This window comes from Phalangium opilio, unplaced genomic scaffold (assembly GCF_054372755.1).
Source record: "Phalangium opilio isolate 3A_F unplaced genomic scaffold, DU_Popi_V2 ptg001170l_1, whole genome shotgun sequence".
Taxonomy (NCBI): Eukaryota; Metazoa; Arthropoda; class Arachnida; order Opiliones; family Phalangiidae; genus Phalangium; species Phalangium opilio.
The window spans coordinates 8,308,236-8,319,861 of NW_028324255.1; the positions used below are offsets into that span (position 1 = coordinate 8,308,236).

Below are 11,626 nucleotides of genomic sequence, written 5' to 3' on the forward strand. Positions count from 1 at the left end.
TAGAACGCCATTACATATATATCGACGTTTTATGAGGCCATGGCTTTGGTCTGACGTCATCTATCGGCGCACTCAAAGAGGAAAAGCCTATTATCGAGCTATTGACGCGATGAACACTATTATAAAAAAGGTCAGAAACATGGGGATAAAGGTTGTCAGTGTTTTTCAATTAGATCACTAAACTAATTCCGATATTAATAGTATAGAATATAGACAGGAAAGTCGCAGAAAATAAATTAAATAAAGGTTCTGAAAGTGACAAGATCGAGAAAGATGCTTCGAAATACCAACCACTTTTGGACTTTCTCATGGAAAAACATTCCGAGGATCCGACATTTACTGAAAAAGATGTGCATGATGAGCTGAAATTATTCATTTACGCGGTAAATCTTTTTTCCGATAAACTAGTGTAAATATTGCGCGTAATCATTGGTCGCAAATTTTTACTTCTATCCCTTACGAACCTGGTAAAAATGCGTTCAGTTAGAAGGTTCCATTGCTGTCTAGTCTTGATAATTTTCCTAAAACATTTTTCTTCGTGGAGAAGCGGATTAATTTAACTATCATATATTTATTTTTTTCACACCTTAAAAACCTATGGCCCTGTTTAGACGCAGCGTCTTTCAAATCATAAATTTCAGTAAGTGACTATATATTGTAAAACAAACAATTTATTTTGCCGATACAGGAATTTCTCTCTATTTCGCGTTCAAAATCATTCTACCTTTTAGTAACAATAATTCCATCACCTTACGCCCTTATAATTCGTATCGAAGACAATTTTTATTCCGTCCAAAAAAGTATAATTGACTCAAAGTCGCCATCTAGGTCACTTTACAACAGCTGCCCACCACGAACTTTATCCATTTATAGTTCATTTTAATTATCAATGTTCAGTTAACAAGGGGACACTACTTTTCTCTATCGATAGTGATAGTGCAATGGTCGAATCACTCTAGCTCGGCATTTCTATCCATTATCCACAAATTACTTATAAACAGAGTTGTGGATATAATACGATTTAACTCCTAAGTTCTGTGGATAATTTTCGATAAGGGATAAACATAAAATTACGTGGATAATGGATAGATAATGCCGAGCTCTACAAATCACAAGTTTAATAGCACGCCTCTATTGTAGCATAACCTAACCGAGAAATAACCTAACCCTAACCGAACCAAACGATACCTAACCTAACCCAAACCGAACCGAACGATACCTGACCTAACCTAACCTAACCCTAACCGAACCGAACCGAACGATACGTAACCTAACCCTAACCGAACCGAACTATACCTAACCTAACCCGAACCGAACCTAACCTAATCAACAAGAAAATGAAAATGTTTTTTTTTTGCAAACTGTGCGGAATTGGGTTTTTTGTAAAAAATGTTGATCTAAAATTTCAATCTAAAAACTGTGCGCAAATGGGCTATAAAAAATGTACGGAATTGGGCTATGATTTTAGAAAATTGTGCGGAATTGGGCTATGATTTTAGAAAATTGTGCGGAAATGGGAATCCTCGTTTGAAAGAACCCGCACCATCTTTCACCCTTGACATCGTATGTAGGGGTGGAGAAGGAAAGATTTGGAACTAGGAGGGTTGGCAGCACCACTGGATCCTAGACGTTGAAGTATAGCACCATCGTTATGTAATTCACTAGAACAGGCACTTTATATCTATTTCCGTTTACAATGCATAGGTTAGCGACAGCGCCCTGTACTAACAATTTCCTTTAGCCTCAGAGAGTTTTGATTTAAAAACCCCGGAGAAAATTTTTTTTATCATTTAAAGAATTATTAAATGAAGTTATTTTGCGGTGTTTTACTTATAAGAGGTCGAGAGCTTCAAACCTAAACCCCATAACCCCAGATTGAACTAAGGGCGTAGCTCCCTATAAGTTACTCAGTCACACTGGCCTAATGTATCCAGCATTTTCTTCCGAATAGTCGAGAGGAGGGGAGGCGGGTGAAAGTGATAGTAGACGGCGCCCTCTCTTAGGGCTTTGAAATTAATAAATCGAGAACTTGAAAGTGACGATAGTTCCAAATGGTAATAACGGTTTTGGAGGTTTGGTTTCTTTGATTCACATTCATTCTTTTGCTTCGTTAAAAATGAGTTGGACCTTACAACAGGCTTCGTTAAAAATGAGTTGGACCTTACAACAGGCTTCGTTAAAAATGAGTTGGACCTTACAACAGGCTTCGTTAAAAATGAGTTGGACCTTACAACAGGCTTCGTTAAAAATGAGTTGGGCCTTACAACAGGCTTCGTTAAAAATGAGTTGGACCTTACAACAGGCTTCGTTAAAAATGAGTTGGACCTTACAACAGGCTTCGTTAAAAATGAGTTGGACCCTACAACAGGCTTCGTTAAAAATGAGTTGGACCCTACAACAGGCTTCGTTAAAAATGAGATGACTATTAAGTTGTTGTTTAGCTCTTATTTTTTCATAAAGTTTGGTTCTCTCACCATAAATAGTTCCTGCCTCTGAACGTTGCCTACGAAATAAAAATTCTTATTCCGCTCTGAATTTAAATGAGTTTCTTTCATTTGGCCTGTGTCAAAAAATATCCAAAATTTTGCCATCTTAATGCGCAAAAATAAAACTTCCTATTGCGCCAACCTTAACCCACTAAAATAATTTCAAAGATAAAATACGACTGTGAACCGCCCACAAACAATCACAACATTTCTGCTTATACTAACTACCTTTCAGTTCAAAGTTTCATTGGTTGATCCCCTTTTCCGGTTTTTTACCGGAAATACGTAAGCGCGGAAAGTAGTGTTATTTTCTCTCACTGTAGGTCGCATATAGGTAACACTTTTTGGCGGGAAGAAAATGCTGGACACATAAGGCCAGTGTGGCTGAGTAACTTATAGGGAGCTAGTATATGATTCACTCATGTTCGTATAGATATTTTACATCCTTAGTTTATTGGGAGCAATAGAAAACCACTAGAATATAGCTCCTCTAATTTTCCGACAGCCGAGCGAAACTGCTATAGGGCTGTTCAGATAATTTGGAGTTTAGTATCATCAAACTTGATTGCAACAACTTTTCATCCTGTCACATGAAGGTGGACGATAAAAGCTACATCTATAGCTTTATTTGATCAAATAAAATTTTAGGGTACCAACGGTTCCAAATAGCCAGAGTTTCATCTGATAAATATAATATCAAAAAAAAAAAAAAAACTGAAATTTTCAAATGAGATAAAATATACTTGGGGTAAAATAAAGCTTAAAAAGATATAGAACTTAAGTCTCTTTTATAAAAAGGGTCATGACACTGTTCATTTGAGTTTACTATGGACGTTGTACCTCCTTGGACTGCATCCAGAAATACAGGGAAAAGCTCATGAAGAATTAAGCGAGAAATTTGGTGTTGCTTATCCTTCTATTACATGTGAAGATGCTAATCAACTTACTTATTTAGAAATGGTCTTAAAGGTATGTACACGAATTTGATTATTTAAAAGAAGCATGAATGGAAAACATTCCTTATTGGGGTTGGGGCCTCGCTTCAAACTCCACAACCTTTTCTACGGAATATATTATCATAACCAGAAGTAATATAATAAACCTTCCTACGGGAGGGAAGTGTACAAGACGGCATAGGCGTAACGTTAAAACACGCGAGACATCCTCGAACCGCCAAATACCATATTCAGACACTATTGCACATGGACAAGGTACGGTAGATCTTAGTCCTTTGCTAAACCATCTTTCGTAAGAAAGAGAGGATTCCTGATTTTGCTAGTAAATATTTACAAACGGTTATTTAGAGATAGATAATAACGTAATAATAATGTATGGTGTTAGGCATATTCCTTGGCAAGGTGAGGGTATAATTTTATGCAAGACCTATGAAAATCCTAGAATCTAGTCACTACCTGATTTTTAATGATTGATTATCATCAAAATCAAAAAATACTGCAAGAATTACTTCTTTGGAAAAGTTTTACAATGAATCTGTGAAATTGACTAACGTAGCCGACGCAATCGCGAGACCAGAGTATGTATTACTACGCTATACGCGGCCCTTTTTAATTTTACACGGAGTTTTAATTCCGGTAAAAGTTAATAAAAGGACCAAGCGCCTGTCCCTGTGCCAGACGGGTACAAGATACGGAGAGAGCGTATACACGATTTGGAGAGGGAGAAGCTCTGATAGAAACGAATGAAAGCGTGACGTAGAGAGAGAACTGCCTGCCTGGTATATAAGTGAAAGGGGGAAGAGGAAGAGGGGGCGTCCCGCCCGGAGAGGAAAGAGAGGAAAGAAAGGTATTTTAAATATCGCGGGCTTTCTGAGTGAAGGAAACAAGATGATAATTTTTCTTCGCTTTGTGCGCGTGATACATCAGATTATGCTGGATGGTCAGGTTCGGTTTCGTAAAATAGAGGGGACGGTTAGCGCTCGTAGTGTTTTCTGGTTAGGGGATCCAGGATTTTGTTTTAGATACATTGTTTGATTCGTATGGTTTTAAAAAATTATCTTTTATTGGGGAGCACAAATTAGTTTCACTAATATTATTTTAAAATGACGTTATTAGAAATTAAGGGGATACACGATTGTGTTTCAGAAATGGTTTTTAGTTGTACGATTTATTTTAATAATACCTTAGGGAGATCAACTATATGGCGGGCCACGTGAGCCGTGTAAAATTAGTATTAAGGCCCAGCCCTTGGGCCATCTTGTTTTTGCAACTTTGTTTACGGTCGAATAAGTGCGCGGGGACATTCGCGGTGCGAGGATGGCTTGGGAAAAATTCGCCTATGTACACTTTTCTCCCGCAGGGAAATTTTAAGAAAAACCTTATTTACAAAAACGCCTCTTAATTGGGTAGATAGCTCTCGCTTCGATTCGGAGAGGTATATTTTGGTTTACCAACTTGTTTTTTTTAACATTAAATTAATCCTTTATCATCAATTAGATAAGCTACCCAACGTGGCCTGCGTGTTTTAAAGAACTATTAAACGGGAAGCATTTCCTGCCTATTTCGACCCTGAACACTTAAAATTCTTTGTGCCCACCCTTTTGAAATATCTCAATGATCAATCCTTTTTTGAATTTATTCGGCTTTATTTCTTTTATTACTCTCAGGAATCTCATCGATTGTATCCTCCAATTCCTGGAATTTCGAGAACAATGACTGATGACTTAAAAACTGGTAAGTACTGGTGATGGAAGCCAAAACCAAGGTTAAAATAAAAAAAATTTCATTAAATTAAGTACAAAATCGCTCGCCGGAAAATGACTTTAAAAAGTCTCACACCCACACAATGATATGCCTTTAAATCAAATGCAATTTCATAATGAAATTTTCATCCCTATTCACTTATCCAATGTCAGGGCTTCCACCAAAGGTTCACTCAATTGCGGGTTTTCCTATCATTTATTGTGAATCAATCGCCTTATAGGTATACCCAAAATTTCCAAACATTGTTAAAGAGGCATACGCTTGAATACAAACTTCAATAATAACTATGTTTGAAATGATTATTAGGAATAAAGTTTCTTAAAAATATTTAACTAGAATTAAGGTAAATTAATGACGTTTAAAATAATTAATATCAATTATATTTATTTATTTATTGAAGAAAAACCACTTAATTGCGTCTCGACTCGGAGAGGTTTATTTTGGTTACCTAACTTGTTAAAGGACTTCATTCAATTTACAAATTTTGAGAAAACCGTAATCAACTATACATACAATTATAAACATCATTTATCCCGATCAATATATTTCCATGAACTCCCATTGAAACACCGTTAAAATGTTTTACGCCTTTATAGCTAATTTCGAAATACCGAAAGGAACGCCGGTGACTGTCAACATCTTCAAACTTCATCGGGATCCAGAAATATATCCTGATCCGGAGAAATTCATACCCGAGAGATTCTTACCGGAGATTTCTACTCGAATGAAGACGTACACCTACATGCCTTTCTCAACTGGACCAAGAGACTGCATAGGTTAGCAATAGGGGAGTGCGAATACCACTTTTTGGGTATCGAACCGGTTAGCGAATACCAAAACATTTTAATTATCAAATACCGAATCGAATAGTTTATTCCAAATCGTATACCGAATAGTTAGGCCTTGGTATATTTTTATTTAGAGATTAATTTCGAATAGTTAAGCCTAGTATTCGCGAATGCAAAGCAAGGAGAAATTCATACCCGAGAGATTCTTACCGGAGATTTCTACTCGAATAAAGACGTACACCTACATGCCTTTCTCAACTGGACCAATAGACTGCATAGGTTAGCAATAGGGGAGTGCGAATACCACTTTTTGGGTATCGAACCGGTTACCGAATACCAAAACATTTTTATCATCAAATACCGAATCGAATAGTTTATTCCAAATCGTATACCGAATAGTTAGGCCTTGGTATATTTTTTATTAAGAGATTAATTTCGAATAGTTAAGCCTAGTATTCGCGAATGCAAAGCAAGGAGAAAAACATTTAGAAGCTCCTAAATTTCAAAATACCTCTCCTCATTGTTGGCCAAGTGTTTCTTAAAATTTTCCTAGGCACTTGCCGGTAGTTTTTGATGGGAGACAAATAAAATTGGGATGATATTTTTTAAAATAAGGTGGGTCTCTCTAGTGCCAAGGACCGAAATTTATTGTAGTCGAACTTTGACCAAATATTCAGTTCGGTATTCGATATTCGTATCGAATAGTGAAAATGGGCTTATCGAATACCGTATCGCATTATGGTATCTTCCCATTGCGCAGAATTCCATTAGACCGAATTCCCATCAGACCGAATCCCGCCAATATTTTTAATGAATTTAGCCCAACGGCGGGTTTGGTTTTTACAATTCTAACGACTCTATTTGTCGAAAACAGCGACCCCAAAAATGCTATGTAGTTTAATTTCTATTAATGTCGTTTTTAATGAAAGCGTTTTAAATATATTTTTACTGCCTTGGAAACGCCACCATTTGTTTAAGTTAGGCTAGTAATATTTTATAAATCAATTAAAAACGTGACGCCTTTTCCAAAATATTGATGTTTATCTTCATTGACTTCTCAAATAATATGCCTTTTCCAAAATATTGCTGTAAGGTTAGGTTTGGTTAGGAATTCGTCTCTTCCTCTTTGGAGCGGTCATACACTTCAATTATATTAAAACGGCTTGCTTTAAAGTATTTTCATGATGAATATAACATCAAATCATAAATAAATATTAGAAATTGGTTTTATTATGTCATATTTTGCTTATTTATTACTATTTTGTTCTTACAATCCTTAGTTTTAAAATAATTATTTAGAAAATGCTTGGATCTTGCGTTCATTTTACGTAGGTCTTAAATTGTTTTAAGTTAATTTAATTTTTGCTAACAAAGATAAAATCTTTGATTTCCCGGGATTTTATTTATTTAAATTCCATCGGGAAAAACCCGAAGTGCGGGTTTTTCGGTGCAATGGGATTGTCCCATGAAGCTCGAATTATTCGGTTCGGTATTCGATCGAATTATTCCATTGAAACCGTTAACTGCACACTACTAGTTAGAAATAACATGCATATATAAAGTAAAAACAAGCTGGGAGTATGAACTGACGGGAAGAATCTGTGTTATTTTGTGAAAAGGATACTTTATCATTAATCTTAACAAAGGGTTAAACATATTTAACTGTGTCACGATGTAGGTTTCGTTGTTGCTTACTTGCTTTCCTATATTCTGAATGGGGAGCCCTCACATTGCCGTACGAGCGAATCCCATAATAGAGGTCATCATAACCGCGGTTTCCCGAAAACGTATTTCCATATACAACGGTTTTCGTAAACGTTGCGTACTCACTGGAGTGAGCAAAAATTGTGTCGCATCTTAGTCAAGCTATCAAAACTTCGGAAAAATTTACTGGTCAACCGTCCAGTGACCACCATATAGTCTGGAGGATCACTGTCGATTTTCAATAAAATCTTGCACTTTTTCAAGAAAGCATGAAACTTGGTATAAAGTTAGTTTGAAGTATATTAAGTCAATTAAAGATTGAAGGCATTCCGTATCTCTGTTGTGACAGCCGTGACAAGCCGTCAAAGCGGCCGTGAAATTGTAAACTCACCTAACATCATTTTAGGCAGCGCCCCTCGAGATACGCCGCCTTCGAGCTATGGAGAAAATGTAGGGGTCGTGTATAAAGCAAAAACCTCTCCGATTCGTAGGAGCTTTGTAAAGAATGAAAGAAATTTTCAATAGAAAATCAAACCACGCGCTACAAAATGAAAAAAATAATTTAACTCTTAACTGCTATTACTGAACATTTTACAATAACAATTTGGCAACATAATTAAAGGCATAATTTCGCATAAGCACAACTCCAAGTAACACCTGTTACTATTATTAATATAAATATTTAACCATAAATATTATTAGAGTTGTAAACAATTTTTTTGATCATTAATGTTTAAAACCCTCTATGGGTTTCGGAAATTGTTTTATAACCAACTGCTTTAAATCTATTTTCATAATTTCATTTTTTTGACATTAGAAGCATATTTCCCAGTTTATCTCGGTTTCTTCGTTTCCTTTTAACTTTAGAGAATCGTCTTTCACTAACACGAACTTGTTCATAGTTAAGCCGAAGTATAATTTAACTTGGATTTAACTACGACGGGAGCTAAAATCTACTTTTATAAAAGGAAAATTCCGGTAACTTCATAGTGTACCACGCTCTGGACTATACAACTATGATATGAAGTCTTGATATTTCTTGTCATGCAAAAGATCACTAAAACCCCGTAAATAACCTAAAAAACCAGAAAAAGCAGAAAAACATCCATTCTATCACTGCAATACTTAATTTACCATGAAGTTACAACTTAACAAGCATTAATTAGCAGTATTGGGATACCGAATTTCTAACTGAGTGCCTGTAACATAAAAATATTTTTCGATCTTTAAAATGTGAAGAATAATTAAAATGTTCTCAAATTATTACTTAAAAACGTTGACAGTTGCTTATTCTTAAATGTTGCGAAATTATAAATTTAATATTGTTGCGAAATTATGACTCCAATTATGTTGCGAAATTTTGACTCTAATTATGTTGCGAAATTGTGACTTTAATTATGTTGCGAAATTGTGACTTTAATTATGTTGCGAAATTGTGACTTTAATTATGTTGCGAAATTGTGACTTTAATATTGTTGCAAAATTATAACTTTAATAAGAGTTGATTTTGAAATAAGTGCTGCTACTTCATGGAAAATAGTTTATTAAAAACTAAAATTTAAAAATTATTTTCGGGAGCTTTCGAACCGTGGTTCTTCCTCAGCCGTACAAACTTAAAATAATTTTTAAATTTTAGTTTTTAATAAACTATTTTCCATGAAGTGGCAGCACTTATTTCAAAATCAACTCTTATAAAGTTTTACCATGGAACGGAATTTTAATATTTATAATTATAACTTTAATATTGTTGCGAAATTATAACTTTAATTATGTTGCGAAATTGTGACTCTAATTATGTTGCCAAGTTGTGACTTTAATTATGTTGCGAAATTGTGACTAATTATGTTGGGAAATTGTTACTTCAAAATGTTCAATATAAGAGCGGTAGCTCTCTTAGATAAGACTGGCTTTCATGTATAAGGAGTGTTTTTAATTGGAAGTAACTTTTTTCCAATTGTGTTTACTGCTATAAAAATGGAATACATTTAAACCATAGAGGGTTTTACACATGAATGATTAAAAAAAATGTTTACAACTCTAAAAATATTTATGGTTAAATATTTTTATTAATAATAGTAACAGGTGTTACTTGGAGTTGTGCTTATGCGAAATTATGCCTTGAATTATGTTGCCAAATTGTTATTGTAAAATGTTCAGTAATAGCAGTTAAGAGTTAAATTATTTTTTTCATTTTGTAGCGCGTGGTTTGATTTTCTATTGAAAATTTCTTTCATTCCTTACTGAGCTCCTACGAATCGGAGAGATTTTTGCTTTATACACGACCCCTACATTTTCTCCATAGCTCGAAGGCGGCATATCTCGAGGGGCGCTACCTAAAATGATGTTAGGTGAGTTTACAATTTCACGGCCGCTTTGACGGCTTGTCACGGCTGTCACAACAGAGATACGGAATGCCTCCAATCTTTAATTGACGTAATACTTCAAACTAACTTTATACCAAGTTTTATGCTTTCTTGAAAAAGTGCATGATTATTTCAGCTATCCTCCAGACTATTAGCTTTTAAAAAAATTATGGGATATTTAAAAATTTTATTGGACAATGTCCAGTGTACTATGCCTATTTCCTGTCCTGCTCCGAAACCGCTTTTAGTGGAACAGCATTTGTAATTAAATTTCTCGAGTATCAGTTTTCTTTACACTTAGGAAGCATTTTCACTCCCCGAGTATAGTTTTGTCTTAAATCAATCAAACTTTAAAAAGTGAAATTTTTTATTGTTATAACTATGACTTAATTAATTTTAGTAATCAATTTGAATTATGGTTTCATCTGATAACATTTAAGCCGCATTTACACGAGACACTTTGGAACCGTTTTCAACCGTTTTGGAAAGGCCTAACACTTTTTAAAAAATAATATTTGCATTTTCTCGTGAAAGATCTCTGGTTTTATCAACTTAATATTCTTTTTGGTACATTTCAAAACGGTTTGAAACGGTTTCAAAGTGTCTCGTGTAAACGCGGCTTTAGCGCTTTTTATGCTAACCGGCGCTGCCATGGTTTTTAAAGAACTTGAAATCGGAAAGACATATAGCTACGTAAAACCGATCTAGCTTTGTGGAAGACTTCCTCATCTACGTAGTTGCACAGCAATATGTTTCTTTAAATAACACTCTTTGCAAAAACACTCGTATAGAATATTTCCGTGTATTTTATGAACCTAGCCATTCACTAATACTATGTTAATTTAGAGTAATAATAAATATAACACTACATTTTTTTCTAGGTAAACAACTGGCTATACTCGTCGAGAAAGTAGTTCTTTCTCATTTGCTATTAAATTATAAGTTCGAGTCACTTGATCCGAGAGACAAAGTGTTGCTTAACTCTGCTTTAGCGTTGAATCCAAAATCCACTATCCGTTTGAAATTGCACCCAAGATCAATTACCAAATAAGCACATTCATTCGGTATGAAAGACATGCTAAATTCACACACCTGGTTTAAAAATTGTATGTTTATTTAATAATGCCTGTTTATTTTGCTGAAAAATATTTACAGTTACTTAAAATGTAAACGAGCGACCATTAGTTTATAAAATAAGAAACACAGAACACTTTCTCTTGTGTTATTTGAAGATGAATTTATCGTAGAAATCAATTCAATGGATAAATTAATCAAAAATGTCTTGATTAGAATCAAGACCTAAAAAGTATCGGTAAGACTGAGGTTATCACTTGCCTGAAGGATCAGATATTAATTTTTATTTTTAATTGAAACTTAAAGGCATGCTTAAGAAAAAACAACGTTCCATTACCGTTTTCCGTTGAAATAACTTATTTTACTGGTAATCAATTTCAAAAATTTACTTATCTCGGCTTTTCGACCACAATTCCATTCCCCGAAAGCATTTTATCATTACATTAATTACTTTTGAGAGAGTACGTGTTTGGACTTGCGTTTTAAAAGGT

The 11,626-nt window shown here is 34.7% G+C and overlaps 1 protein-coding gene across 1 annotated transcript; it reads left to right on the forward strand.

Moving 5' to 3' along the window:
• Positions 1-3,321: 3,321 nt before the first annotated feature.
• LOC149584703 (cytochrome P450 4C1-like) lies at positions 3,322-11,349 on the forward strand. Its single transcript, XM_089863619.1, has 4 exons — positions 3,322-3,455; positions 5,110-5,176; positions 5,803-5,982; positions 10,943-11,349. The coding sequence occupies exons 1-4, from the start codon at positions 3,444-3,446 to the stop codon at positions 11,110-11,112; spliced, it is 429 nt and encodes a 142-aa protein (XP_089719745.1). The 5' UTR covers positions 3,322-3,443; the 3' UTR covers positions 11,113-11,349.
• Positions 11,350-11,626: the final 277 nt, after the last annotated feature.